Consider the following 15,693-nt stretch of genomic DNA (forward strand, 5'->3'; position numbering starts at 1 on the left):
ACTTTCTGAAATACTTCCCTACGCACATTAATTTAACAAAACAAATATAAAGGTAAAATTTTAAAAATTGCTGTATTCAAAATTAATAATAAAATTAAGGGTAAACAGGCTTTAAAACAAAAGCACATAAGCAAAAATAAATAATTTACACCACCCCACTAACTAATTTTCATAGTAAAGCCCTTTCCAATTAAAGTACTGGCCACCAGCCTCTGTCAACTTTTTTTTTTTTTGGTACCAGGAAGTGAACCCAGGGGCACTTAACCACTGAGCCACATTCCCAGCCTGTCCCCCGCCATTAAAAAAAATTTTTTTGGTAGTTATAGATTTATACCTTTTTCTTTCTTTATGTGGTGCTGAAGATCGAACCCAGGGCCTCACACATGTAGGCAAGCGCTCTACCCCTGAGCTACAACCCCAGCACCCCCAGCCCTTTTTATATTTTATTTATAGACAGGGTCTCACTAAATTGTTGAGGCTGGCTTTGAACTCTGATCCTCCTATCTCAGTGTCCTAAGCTGTTGGGATTACAGGCATGTGCCACGGCACCTGGCTTCTGGTGAAACTTTTGACAATTCATTATTTAAGCAACAAAAACACTTAGTTGGTAGAGTGCTTGCCTTGCATGTACAAGGCCCGGGATTTGATTCCCAGCACCACAAAAACAAACAACCTGCCCAAAACCCTAATAAATGTGTCAGAATACATTCTACTGCCATGTATAACCCATTAGAACACATTTAAAAAAAAAAAAAAAAGTAACAAAAGACTGAACACTTAGTAAAATCTTTAACAAAACCCAAATGCTGGATTTAATGTTTTAATTTTAAATAACCAAACTTTATAATTCTATACATAATCCAATTAATGCTAATAAAATTAGCATTTAAGCTCCAAGGGTTGGTATGTAACAGGGATAGTCTTCAAACCATGAGATACAAATAAAAATGAACAAGTATATAGTAGAACAAAAAACTGCAGACACTCTACTAACTCAGGGAAATATCTGAAGGCTTTACATCCTTTATTGACCATGATGGCTTTTGGAATTATGATTGTTTGACATGTAGAACCTTGACATTTTAGATACAGGCTTTATTTTTTATTTTTTTCACAGTAAGTTAATAATCCATTATAACACTCTGAAAGACTTCACTGGTCTTGCAAGTGGATTCTAGGAGTTTGTGATCTGATAAAAGAGTAACATGAAAATTTACTGTATTGCCCTAATTTCATACTTCCTTGTACACAATGAATCACTTTGGGAATCTATTCCAAGGGTTATATACACAAAAGTGTCAAGAATAAAATGTTCTCCACTCTTGCATAAAAATGTGTACAGTGTATCAGGAATGGAAAACTTCTGGTTTTCCAGGGCCCGGGCTTCAGGCATTTCTGCTGCCAGAAGATGGGATTTCTGCTGCCACAAGATGAAAGGCTCCTTCTGCTTTATTGCTTCATTGTTTTGAGGATTAGTCATCCAACCCTGGCGTTTCCCCTTGTTGGATCCTAGATGCTATTCTAATGGCTTCTTCTAGAGATGGCTGTTCTCCAAGCTGAAAGAGGAACATACACATCAAACACTAACAATCCAAAAGCCACAGCCAAGATAATGCTGAAAGAAATGTTATATGCCAGAAGTGAAATGTCTCTCTGTAATTTTAGGGCTTATTAAAAATATTATTCTGACCTAATCATTTAGAGTACAAAACCAAATTTCTGTGGGGGGGAATAATGCAGTTTGTTTATTTGGGATTTTGATAAATTCTTTATACATTTCAAGGGACAAAAGGTAGTCATCTTGGCCAGTCTGGAGATGAAGAACTTCTCAGACTGTTAGCTTCTCTACCCATAAATTAAAGAAAACTAACCTGGCATGTTGGCTGGCATTTTCTTGAGTGTGTTCCAAACCCTTTATCAAGTAAACACATGGAAGAAAATTGTCCCCAAGGAAAGGATATCTGCACCTAGCATCCAGGATTCTAGATTCTCTACTTGAATCCAGTGACTTTTCCCAGAGAGTAGCTCCTTGCAGGTCTTCTGACATTCCCCACTTTAAAAGGGGGGCAGTGCAGGGATTCTCAGAAGACTAATTTAGGATCTGTGTTTATACTAGGTTCACCTCCAAGAGTAGCTCTTAAGAACTTTACAAAATACTGCCTAGTTAGACTTTTATTTTGATAGTAAAGATGGCTGGTTGGGTACACACAGGGACACATGCCTGAGATATTTTTCTTGCTATAAATTTCTCAAGAATATGCAGAGGTTGTAAAGAACAAAATGTTAGTCTCTTTGAGATCACCTCAGATATAGAAATTTTCTTAAAGTAAGCTAGGTATCCAGATATGTCTGTGTCCTGCTTTTGTGTGGGTCACATATAAAGCCCAGTGTCCTGGGTTGAGAGCTATGAGTATCACTGCTGTCAGCTGAAAATAGCCTGTCCTTGTACTCACCTGAACTGCAATCTGGGTGCCATTGGATGTTGCCACTAAGGTCAGAGGTCTGGTTTCTGTGGTTACTAAATGATGGCTATGCTGCTGGTGCCCTATTTCTGATGAGGCTGTATGGAATGCTGCCAGGTCTTGAGCAACAATTGCAACCTTAAGTAAAACAAAGCACACATGAAGACTTAAGTCTATGACTCAAATAGGCTGAAGTCCATTTAATGCAAGGGATTGTCTTTAAATTCAAAAGGAAATACTCCTTTCTGATCATAGAATTATGAAGCCTATCACTGGAGGAGACCTTATACTATCCATTCTGGATTTTTTTTTTTTGGTACCAGGGATTGAACTTAGGGGTATTTAACCACTGAACAACATCCCAGCCCCATTTTGTATTTTGTTACAGACAGGATCTCACTGAGTTGCTTAGCACCTTGCTTTTGCTGAGTCTGGCTTTGAACTCAATCCTCCTGTCTCAGCCTCCTGAGCCACTGGGATTACTGGTGTGCACTGCCAGGCCTAGCTTGGACTCCTCTCTTGTATTTGAGGAAGTTAAGGCTCAGAGAGAAGGAATTTGTTTACGTTTATGAAGTGAACCATTGGCAAAATAGAGTAGAGGACACTGGAGAAGTAGATCTGCTGTACTAGGGATATGTGGTTGTACTTAGGATCTATTACCTGGAAACAACTGCTTGGAAAATTATATTGGTAGACTACATTACAAACGTTATTTATTTCTGAGTGTGGATCAGTGGTAGATAATAGACTATTTTCTCCTGTTAACCTGTTTCATTTAAAATTAAATTTCCATTTTTTAAAATATTTGTTTTTAGTTCCAATTTCTTTACATCTTTGCTAACATTTTTTTTTTGCGGGGGGGGGGGGGGGTGTTGTATAATAGACATCCTAATGGGGGTGAAGTAAAAGTTCACTTTAATTTTGATTTGTAGTTCCCTAATGATTGATATTGAACATCTTTTTATGAATTTCTTGGCCTTTTTTTTTTTATGTCTACTTAAGTTCTTTGCTCATTTTTAAGTTGGGGTTTTTAGTGTTGTTGTGCAAATCAGAGATGATTTGCAAATCAGAGATATGATTTCCAAGTATTTTGTAGGCTATCTTTTCACTCTCTTGGTAATAGTAATATCCTTTTTTTAAAAAAAAAATATTTTTTTAGTTGTACATGGACACAATACCTTTACTTATTTTTATCTGGTGCTTAGGATCGAACCCAGTGCCTCACACGTTCAAAGCGTATGCTCTACCACTGAGCCACAACCCCAGCCCTTGGTAATATCCTTTTGATGCACAAAAACTTTTTTCTTTCCAGTGCTAGAGATTGAGCCATGTTAGGCAAGTGCTGTACTGCTGAGCTACACTTTGATGAAACACAATTTATCTATTTTTTCCCTTTCATTGTCTTATGCTTTTAGTGTCATGTAAGAAATCACTGCCTAGTCCAAGGTCATGAAGATTTTCATCTATTTTCCTCTTAGAGTTTTACAGTTTTTGCTCTTAAATTCAGATCTTGATCCACTTTGAATTATTTTTTGTACATGGCATAAGGGCACAATTTCATTCTTTTGCATGTGGATATCCAATCTTCCCAGTACCATTTGTTGAAAAGACTATCCTTACTCCATTGAATGGTCAGTTTAAAAAATGTATATATATATATATATTTTTTAAACTGTGGATGGACATAATACCTTTATTTTATTTATTTTTATGTGGTGCTGAGGATCAAACCCAGAGCCTTATACTTGCTAGGCAAGTGCTCTATTACTGAGCCACAACCCCAGCCCTCAATTTTTTAAAAAATATTTATTTTCTTTTTTTAGTTGTAGGTGGACACAATACCTTTATTTTATTTTTATGTGGTGCTGAGGATTGAACCCAGTGCCTCAGGTGCCAGGAGAGTGCTCTACATTTGAACCACAACCCCAGCCCTGAATGGTCAATTTTTAAGCAGAGACAGGGGGTATAACTCAGTGATAGAGTGTGCTTAGCATACATAAAGAAATGGGTTTGTTCCTATGCACTAACCCAAAAAAATTAAGAATGGGAAATGCAGTAGTGGGAGGGGAAGAAGGAGAGGAAAAGGAGGGGACTGAGTCAGGAAGGACTTCCCAATGAATATACAAAAACAGCTGTAGCCAATTTAAGGATTAAAGTAATTCACAGGTTATGTCCAAACATCCCAGAAGCCAACATTTGCCCAAAGACCTACCGCTGCAGCTGCTGCAGCAGCCAAAGGAGTAGTCCTTAGGTGAAACCCCCACCCCTTGTGTTATTTTCTTTTGCTGGAAACTGCTTGGTTTCATTCCAGTTTTCAAAGTCTCATCTCCTGATTAGTTTCCATACTCACAAGTCTATAGACAATCTACATAAGAATGCTTGCCTTAGGGTCTGGACTTGTAGTTGGTACAAGGTATATTTACCCAAGCTGGGTTATAAACCCATCCTGGAATCTTTGAACCAAGGAAATGACTGCAAACTGATTATTAGGTGGGACCTCCTGTTCACAATATAGCCCGAAGGCAAGTACCTGTGCTTTGTTTTGGTCTCTATAGTAAAAAAAGGAATGAAAAAAAATGGACAGATGTTAGGTAGTCTGTTGAATTCTGACACTTAAATACATCTCTAAAACCACTACCTAAAACAAAATCTGGAGTAATTTTTTCATATTCTACTTAATCAATTTCCCTCCAAAATGGATTAATTCTGTCTGTCCATAGTTCATATAATCATACAATATGTATCCTAGTGGAATTGCTGTGTTATAGAGTAGAGATGTTTGACTTAATTTTTAGTACTAGGGATTCAACCCAGGAGAACTTACCCACTGAGTTTCATCCCCAGTCCTTTTGGTCTTTTATTTTGAGACAGGGTCTCACTAAATTGCTGAGACTGGCCTCTAACTTGCAATTCTCCTGCCTCAGCCTCCCAAATTACACATGTGTGCAATGGCTCCTGGCAATAGAATCATACGATATGTGTTCTAATTGGAGTTGTTGAATCATAAAGTACAGAGTTCTTTGATTTTATAAGAAAACTACCAAATGACTCAGATGGATGTTTTATTTTATACTCCCACTAGCTGCTTTACATCCTTGTCAACATTTGGTTTTAGATTTTAGCCACTGTCTTGAGTCTAAGATGGTATCTCATAGTGATTTTTAATTTGCTGTTTCTTCCCTCCATCCCTTCCTTTCCTTCTGTGCTGGCGATCAAACTCAAGGTTTCTGCTAGATAAGTGCTCTACCCTTACCCCCTTATTTTGTATTTCTTTGATGAACAAAAATGTGGAGCTTTTTTTTTTGCATTATAGGTCATACATAGACTATATCTTCTTTGGGGAGAAGTCTGTTCAAATAAAGAATATAAATAGAATGATCTGTACATTTAAAAATTTAGCAGGTGTGCCTGCAGGTGCCATAATGTCAGCGACTTGGGAGGCTAAGGCAGGAGGATCACAAGTTCAAAACTCAGCAAGGCCCTAAGCAACTCAGCAAGACCCTATCTCATAAAAAATAAAAAAGGGCTGGGGATGTGGCTTAGCGGTTAAGAGTCCCTGGTACAAAAAAAAAAAAAAGTTTAAAAAGTTTTCATTTTTGTTCATTTTTAAGGGGCTGTTCATCTTTTTATTGTTGATTTGTAGCTGTTATTTATTATTTATATACATATATAAATTTTTAAAAAATCTTTTCCCTGTCTGAGGGATATCTAATCCTTACCTTACATTGCCTTAGTGAGCAGAATTAACTTTAAGTCCAATGTATCTGTTTTTTTTTTTCTTTTTCCTTTTGTTAGTGCCTCTTATATTCTGTCCAAGAAATCTTTACCCCGAGGTTCAAAAATATTTGCCTCTCTTCTAGAAGTTTTATGATTCTGAGTTTTGCATTTCAAGGTATATAAGACCTCCAACTTTGTTCTATTTGGGAGGCTAAAGTGAGAGGATTTCTTGAGCCCAGGAGTTAAGAGAATTGCCTGGGCAACAGCAAGATTCTGTCTCCCTGTCTCAAAAAAAAGAGAAGAAAAAAGAAAAAAAAAGAATGTTTTGGCTTTATAGGTTCTTTTGCATTTTCATGTGAATTTTTTAAATCAGCTCAACTCATCTAAGCCAGGTGTGGTATCCCACACCTGTAATCCCAATGACTTGGGGCTAAAGCAGGAAAATTGCAAGTTTAAGGCCAACCTGGCCAATTTAGTGAGATCCTGTCTCAAAGAAAATAAAAAGGGCTGAGGGTATAGCTCAGTGGTAGAGTGCTAATCAAGCATGCAGGAGGCCCTGGTTCAATCCCCAGACTGCAGGGGACATACTGTTCAGGCAGTTCTGGGAACCATGACCCAGCTTTTGGATAAGAATCTTGGAGGTCAGTAGGTCCGAGCTGACTCAGAGACATTTCTTCCACAGAGGACTAGAGTGTGGACTAGCTGGGTGTGTATGGCTTTGTCTGTGTTTCTCTTTTGGGTTTGGGCATACATCTTGTCTCACTGAACGAAAACTCTGTGGGCACAGACTGTCCTTTTTACCATTTTGCTCCTTGTATGTCGCATGCAGCTGATGCTCAATAAACACTCATTGAAAGACTATGTCCAAAGATTCTCTCTAGGCTCCCTAAAAGCTTTCTCTGGATGAGTCCACTTCAATCTTTTTTTTTTTTTAACCAGGGATTGAACCCAGGGGTACTTAACCACTGAGCCACATCCCCACACCTTTTTATATTTTATCCTGAGACAGGGTCTCTGTGAATTGCTTAGGGCCTTGCTAACTTGCTGAGGCTGGCTTTAACTCACAATCCTCCTGCTTTAGCCTCCCAAGTCTCTGGGATTACAGTATGTGCCACTGTGCCTGGCATTCATTTCAATCTTTTTTTAAATTTTGTTTTGGTGGTGCTAGAGATTGAACCCAGGGCCTTGTGTATGCAAGACAAGTACTCTACCAACTGAGCTATATCCCTAACCTTCCATTTCAATCTTAATAGTAAGAAATAGAGAAACAAGATGGTGGAATACAAGTACCCTCCATGTGACTCTGCGAGTGAGAGGAGTCAAGATAACAAAGGAGAAACCATATACTGAGGAGAGAAAGAAAAGAAGAACTTTGAGAACCAATACACAGTGACAGGAAACCTAAACAAAAAGGTTTAGGAGAACTGGAAAGATTTCAACCCTGGTTCCCTGGCTAGGGATAGGGAGGAGCCCAACACTGCAAACACAAGGTAAGTTAGAGAATGCAAACAACCTGGATAATAACAGCAGACCAGCAGTCCTAACTGTAGGAGAGATCCATGGTTCTTACAAACTTTAAACCCATTTTGGACATTTGGTCTGAAAGTGATTCTTCCAGCACAACAAGCTAGCTTACATTACATTATCACATCAGTCAGCAAACTCTGAGTGCTATAACCAGGAGCCATCTGGAGAGGGGTCCTGTAGGGACTAAACTGCTCTAGGGATCAGCAAACTTGGAACAATTCTGAGTTCCTTGGGATACCCTATGCTTTGACTGGGTGGGAGACAGCCATGCAAGATAGTCATGGTTTGGGAGAATGACACAAACCTGAGAGGTTTAAACACCTGGAAACACAGCCTATGATGGGGAAGGGAATAGAGGGCACAGCAGTTTGTAATTCTACCCTCTGTGATAAGGAGCAAGACCAGTTACATGTGGTTTCACAAGGGGGCCAGGTCCAAGAACTCAGAGACCAATGCTACAGAGAACTATAAGACGAAAGCTAGCAAATTGCTCGATTCCTGTGCCTCTTCTGAGTATAAAACTTGGGAGTCTGATTGCTCCCCCAACTCCTGGAGGCATTTCCAGGGATGTGCCATGGTTTGATTATTTGCCATCTCCCCAGATGCACAGACTAGAAACCTCTGGACTGACATGGTCCACATACCACTGAATCTTAGTCGGCAAGAAGGGCTCATGGTAACCCCAATGTTCACCATACCCATGGGTAAAACATAAAGTTTCCAGAGAGAATACAGCACTGGTGCAGTCAACATTTCCTCAACCTGCCCAGTGAGAAACTTGGGTCACAGCCTGCATACTGCCCGATCTTGTTTTGATATGAGCTTAGAGGAACACGACAGGCTTGAGCTGCGGCACCCTGGCCCTCATACCTAGCAGTCCAACATCAGAAGACCTGGAAAGAAGCATCAACAATCCAACCACCTCAGCTGGGAGGAATTTTTGACTCTTTTCCTCTGTCCCCATCTATCCTTTTATATTATTGTTTAAATTTTTCTATTTTTTCTTATTTTAATGCTTTAATTGAGTTTTTTTCTCACTTTTTTCCTCAAAACCTTCTTCTTTCTTCTCTTCTCTGTTTCCTCCTCTTTATTATTCTCTTTTTCTTCTTTTTTTTTTTTTTTTTTGGGGGGGAGGGTGTAGTGGAGATCAAATCCAGGACCTCACACATCCTAGGCAAGTGCTCTACTACTGAGCTATGTCCTCAATCCTTAAGTCATTCCATTTTAATTAATTAATTAAATTATTTTTGGTACCAAGGGTTGAACCCAGGGATGCTTAACCACTAGCCACATCCCCAGTTCTTTTTATTTTATTTAGAGACAAGGTCTCACTGAGTTGCTTAGGGGCTTGCGAAGTTGCTGAGGCTAGCTTTGAACACGCAATCCTTCCTCAGCCTCCCAAGCCACTGGGATTATAGGCATGTGCCAGAGCACCCAGCTTTATTTTGTGTTGATATTGGTTTTTGGTAAGTTACTCAGGCTGGCCTCAAACTTGTGAGTCTCCTGCCTCAGCCTATTAAGTAGCTGGGAATACAGGTGTGTACCACCATGCCTGGTCCTTTTTTATTGTTATCTTGACTTGTTTTTTACTGTATTTCTATATTTAGATTATTTTTATGTTGTTGTTACTGTTTTTGTTTTCTTCTTTCTGAATGGTCCTAGGTATTGAGTCTGGAACCTTGAACACACTTGTTAGTGGGCTACATCCTAGCCCAGCTGGGAGAAATTGTACCTTACTCAAGCCATGACCATGTCCCAATCAAACCTTGGCAGATACTTCAACTTAAAGAAGACCTGGTACCAAGTAGGAATGGCTAAGAAGGTCCAGAAGCCCATTCACCTTCAGCAAAGAGAAGTAAAACAACTGTTGTGGATATCACATCCACGAGGGACCTCAACTTAGGTTGTTCCCATACCCTGTTGACAAGACTCTAAGAATAACCATGGAGGGTACACCCCATATACTCATCTTTCTACAACACACCTGCCTGAACTACTAGAAGGACCCTACTCTTGAGAGGCCTACAAAGAAAATGAATCCCTCACGCTCCAATATAGTACACACTGTGTCAAAACCCACTAATCACAGCCAAAGAAGCCATAAGGAAACTACATTATAAAGTCCATTTGCAATCAAACTCAACACTACTCAACAAACTGAAATGCCAGGACTCACTGTCAAGAGAAGGCTGCTCACTAAGAAGAGGCTCACATAAAATTAGAATAGATTTCTATCCCAACAGATGCTTAAATCTGTACACAAAAACACACAATATGAAAAAAACAGAACAACTCTAAAAATTCATTACTCTCTAATAACTGTCCAAAGGTAATGAAGGGGTGAGATGCTGGACAAAGAATTCAAAAGAATGATTTTAAAATGATTCATGAGCTGGGTGCAGTGGCGCACACCTCTAATCCCAGCAGCTTGGGAGGCTGAGGCAAGAGGATCACAAGTTCAAAGCCAGCCTCAGCAACAGCGAGGTGCTAAGAAACTCAGTGAGACCCTGTCTCTAAATAAAATATAAAATAGGGTTGGGGATGTGTCTCAGTGGTTGAGTGCCCCTGAGTTCAATGCCCCGTACCCCCACCCCTCCTGCTAAAAAAAAAAAAAAAAGATTAATGAATTGAAAGATGATACAAATAGGGGCTGGGGTTGTAGCTCAGTGGTAGAGTGCTCACCTAGCATGCATGAGGCATTGGGTTCGATCCTCAGCACCACATTAAAAAAACGTAAAATATATTGTGTCCACCTAAAATTTAAAAATATATATATTTTTTAAAAAAAGAAAAAAGATGATACAAATAAACAGCTGAACGAATGAATTAAGGAAAACAGTATAGGGCACAAAAGAACAATAAAGAAAAAGAATTTCTGAAAAAGAACTAAAGAGAAATCTTGGAAACAGATCTCAATAAGTCAAATAAAAAGCTTAGTTGAAAATCTCATGAATAAACTAGATCAAGTAGAAGAAAGAATATCAGAACTTAAAGAAAATAAGCATATTCAGACAGTAATGAACAAAATAAGAATGAACAGAACATGCAAGATTTATTGGACATCATTAAAAATCAAGCACAAATATAAATAGAATAGGCAAGGGAGAAGTATAGGTTAAAGGCCTCAAAAAAAATTCCTAAATCTTTTGAAAGATATAGACATGGAGGGATAGAAGGCATTTAGAATCCCAAACAGACATGACCAGAAAAGAACTGCTTTATGACATATTGTAGTTGAAGTGCCAAAAGCATAGAACAAAAAAATAATAAAAGCTGTGAGAGAAGCACCAAGTCATATATAAAGGCAGACTTATCAGAATAACAGCAGATTTCTCATCAGAACTGTAACAGGTAATAGGGCACAGAATCATGTATTTTAATCCCTGATAGTAAATAAATGTGAATGTAGATTACTACATCCAGCAAAGTTTCCTTCAGAATTAAAGAAGAAATAAAGACTTTCCAAGGTAAGCATACACTACAGGAATTCATGACTACTAAACCAGCATTACAAAAGACACTTGAAGAAAGATAAACAATCACAAACTAATGGGATGGGGCTGGGGATGTGGCTCAAGCAGTAGCACGCTCCCCTGGCATGGGTGTGGCCCAGGTTCGATCCTCAGCACCACATACAAACAAAGATGTTGTGTCTGCCAAAAACTAAAATGTAAATAAAATATAAAAAAGAAAAAACAGACTAATGGGAAAGGATAAATGTCATTAGAAGAGTAGAGCAGTAAATGAGAATTAGCGAAGAATCAAACATTAGAATAACAAAACAACAGGAATTATACACACTCTTCAATAATAACCCTTAATATAAATGGTCTTATTTCTCCAATTAAAAGATGCAGACTAGCTGATCAAATTATTAAAATAAAAATAAAAAGGCCCACTGTATGCTGTAATGCCTCTCTGTAATCCCAGCTACTTGGGAAGTTAAGGCAGAGTGATCACTAGATCTCAATTCCAACCCAGGAATCTTACGGAGGCTCTCTCAAAATAAAACATAAAAAGGGCAGGTGATATAGCTCAGTGGTAGACCTCTGTATTCAGTCCCTAGTACTGACAACAAAACAAAATACACGAGCATCTTAACAGATGCAGAAAAAATCTTTGATGAAATCCAACATCCCTTCATGTTAGCCCTGAGTAAATCAAATAAAGGATCATACTTCAACATAATAAAGGCTGTGTGTGACAATCCCCCAGCCAACACCATACTTGAATGGGGAAAAACTGAAGCATTTCCTTTATAATAAAAAATAGCACAAGGGCACATGCTTGTAATTTCAGCAACCCAGGAAGCTAAGGCAGGAGAATTCCAAGTTCCAGGCCAGTCTCAGCAATTTAGGTCCTAAGCAACTTTGCGAGACCCTGTCTCAAAATGAATAATATAAATAAAAAAGGGATGGGGATGTAGCTCAGTGGTAAAGAACCCTGGGCTCAACTCTTAGTACCCAAAAAAAAGAGTAAGTGTGTCCACTTTCACCACTCTTATTCAATATATATAGTATTTGATATTTCAGCCAAAGCAATCAGATGAGAAAGGAAGAAAGAAAAAAAGCGGATACAAACAGAAAAGGAGGAAGTCAAATCATCCCTGTTTGCAGATGATTGGATTCTATACTTAGAAAATCCTAAGGACTCCACCAATGACTCTTAGAACTGATACAAAAATTCAGCAAAGAATCAGTATACAAAACCAATGTACAAAACTCAGGCCAGATACAGTGGCACATCCCTGTTATCTCAGCAACCCAGGAGATCAAGACAGGAGGATCACAAGTTTGAGGCTGGCCTCAATAACTTAATGAGGCTCTCGGCAATTTAGTGAGACCCTGTCTCAAATAAAATTAAAAAGGGCTGGGGACATGGCTTAGTGATAAAGTTTCCCTGAGTTAAATCCCAGTACCAAAAACAAAAAGCAAAAATGAGTAATTTTTCTATACACCAATAACGAATTACCAGAGGGGGGAAAAATCAGGTAAACAATCCCATTCACAATATCACCTCCACACCAAAATATAAAAATACCTAGGAATAAGCCTAACCAAAGAAGTGAAAAACTTCTACAATGGAAGTTATAAAATGAAAAAGAAGTTGAAGAAAGACACCACAAGATGGAAAGACTTCCCATGATCACAGATTGGGAGAATTAATATTGTTAAAATGGCCATACTGGGCTGGGGTTGTGGCTTAGCAATAGAGCACCCGCCTACCATGTGTGAGGCCCTGGATTCAATCCTCAGCACCACATAAAAATAAATAAATAAAATAAAGGTATTGGGTCCAACTACAACTAAAAAATATTAAAAAAAAAAAAAAAGGCCAACTGTAGAGTTGGTAAGTATGCCCAGGCCAAACAATGAGGTTGAATACATGGGTAGTTGCTCCAAAAGAGTGCTGAGTTTCTACTGCACATGCTTAAAATATCTTAAGGGTCTAGATGTACATTCTCTACTCATTGAACTTATCCAGGTGAATGAAGCAACAAGATGGGCTGCTACACTTACAAAGTGCATGGTCAGATTAACTCATACACGAGCTCCCCTGCCACATCGAGATGATCTTTACTGAAAAGGAATAAATTGTTCCTAAGCCAGAAAAGGCTGCACAAAAGAAAAAGATCCCAGAAGAAACAAAAACTCATGGCACTGGAATAAATTCAGCATGTAAAACAAATGCAAATAAAACTTAAAAAAAAAGTCACACTATTGAAAAGTAACTACAGATTCAGTCAATCCCCATCAAAACATCAATGACAGGGCTGGAGTTATGGCTCAGTGGGAGAGTGCTTGATACATGAGGCACTGGAGTTCAATCCCCAGTACCACATTAAAAAAAACAAAATGTTAAACAAAATAAAGGTATATCCATCTACAACTAAAAATATTTTTTTTAAATTACATTCTTCATAGGAAAATTTAAAAAAAAATCAATCCTAAAATTGTAAGGAAGGACAAACCCTGAAGAGCCAAAGAAATCCTGAGCACAAAACAAGATAATGCTGGAGTTATCATAATATCTTATTTCAAAATATACTTTAGAGTCACAATAACCAAAACAGCATGGTCTTGGCATAAAAACAGATATGTACCACCAGGTGCAGTGACACACACCTATAATACCAGTGACTCTGGAGGCTGAGGCCCTAAGCAAGTTAGTAAGATCCTGTTTCAAAATAAAAACTAAAAAATGTCAGGGATGTAGTTTTGTGGTAAAGCACCCCTGGGTTCAAGCTCTACTATAAAACAAAACAAACAGAAAACAGACATGTAAACCAAAATACAAAAAAGGAGCCAGAAATAAACCCACACATCCAACAACCATCTGCTTCTCAAAAAAATTACCAAAAGCATGTTAGAAAAAAGCCTCTTCAACAAATGGTGCTGGGAAAACTCTGGAAATCCACATGTAGAAGACTGAAACTAGATCTCTATCTCTCACCCTAAAATGAACTTAAGGCTGGGCACAGTGGCACACAATCTGTAATCCCAGCAGCTCCGGAGGCTGAGGCAGGAGAATGGAGAGTTCAAAGCAGACCTCAGCAACTTAGTGAGACCCAAAGCAACTCAGCTACTCAGCAAGACCCTGTCTCTAAAATAAAAAAAAGAAAAGAAAAGAAAAAGAAAAGGGATCAAAGGCCTTAATGTAACACCTGAATCTGATATTGGAAAAAAACATATGGGAAACATTTCAAGATACTGGCATAGGAAGTACTGAATAAGACTCTAACAGGCCAGGAAATAAAAGCAATAATTGACAAACCAAATTACATTGAGTTAAAAAGCTTCAGCAAACGAGAGGAAACAGTCAATAGAGTAAAGAGACAACCTACAGAATAGGAGAACATCTTTGCTAGTATTCATGTAATTGAGGATTAATATCCAGAATATATTAAAAAAAACCTCAAAAATTTAATAATGAAAGAATAATCCAATCAATAAATGGACAAATGACCCGAATAGACAGTTCTCAAAAGAAGATACACAAATGGCTAATAAATGTGAAAAAATGCTCAATATCTTTAGCCATCAGAGAAATGTAAATGGAAGTATGCCGAAGCCAGCATGATGATGCATGCCTGTAATCACAGCAACTCAGGAGGCTGAGGCAGGAGGATCCTGAGTTTGAAGCTAGCATGGGAAACTGAGCAAGACCCTATCTGAAAATAAAAAATAAAAAGGGCTGAGGATATGACTCAATGGTAGAGCTCCCTGGGTTCAATCCCCAGTACCCCCAAACAAAACAAAACAAACTAATGCTGGTGAGGATGTGAAGAAAAAGGAACCTTTATACATTTCTGTTGGTGGGAATGTAAATTAGTACAGCCACTATTGAAAACACTATGGAAGTTCCTCAGAAAACTATTCAGCTATACCACTCTTGGGGATATACCTGAAGGAAATGAAGTCAGCATACAAAAGAGATCCCCCTGCAGGACTGGGGTTGTGGCTCAGTGGTAGAGCACTTGCCTAGCATGTGTGAGGCACTGGGTTCGAGTCTCAGAACCACATATAAATAAATGAATATTTATTGGGGCTGGGGATGTGGCTCAAGTGGTAGTGCGCTTGCCTGGCATGTGCGGGGCGCTGGGTTCAATCCTCAGCACCACATAAAAAAATAAATAAAGATGTTGTGTCCACCGAAAACTAAAAAATAAATATTAAAAAATTCTCTCTCTTGGGCTGGGGATGTGGCTCAAGTGGTAACATGCTCACCTGGCATGCGCGGGGCACTGGGTTTGATCCTCAGGACCACATAAAATAAAAAATAAAGATGTTGTGTCCACCAAAAACTGAAAAATATTAAAAAAAATTCTCTCTCTCTTAAAAAAAATTTTTTTCTCTCTAGAAACACAAATAAACAAAAAATGAAAAAATAAAGGCCCATCAACATCTTTAAAAATTCTGAAAAAAAAAAAAAGAGAGATCCCTGCATATCCATTTATTATAGCCAAGACATGGAATCAACCTATGTG

At 38.4% G+C, this 15,693-nt stretch overlaps 1 protein-coding gene across 4 annotated transcripts in view; it reads right to left on the bottom strand.

Annotated features, from left to right (window-relative positions):
• Positions 1–788: 788 nt before the first annotated feature.
• The window catches only part of Znf143 (zinc finger protein 143), a 59,289-nt gene continuing 44,384 nt past the window's right edge, over positions 789–15,693 (bottom strand). For all 4 annotated transcript variants that reach the window (XM_027942350.2, XM_071616392.1, XM_071616393.1 and 1 more), the window contains 2 exons: positions 2,454–2,600; positions 789–1,556 (listed from right to left, as the gene is read on the bottom strand). In XM_027942350.2, the coding sequence (XP_027798151.1) occupies positions 1,473–1,556; positions 2,454–2,600 (231 nt within the window). In that variant the 3' untranslated portion in view covers positions 789–1,472. The remainder of the gene's footprint in view (positions 1,557–2,453; positions 2,601–15,693) is intronic.

This window comes from Marmota flaviventris, chromosome 9 (assembly GCF_047511675.1).
Source record: "Marmota flaviventris isolate mMarFla1 chromosome 9, mMarFla1.hap1, whole genome shotgun sequence".
Taxonomy (NCBI): domain Eukaryota; kingdom Metazoa; phylum Chordata; class Mammalia; order Rodentia; family Sciuridae; genus Marmota; species Marmota flaviventris.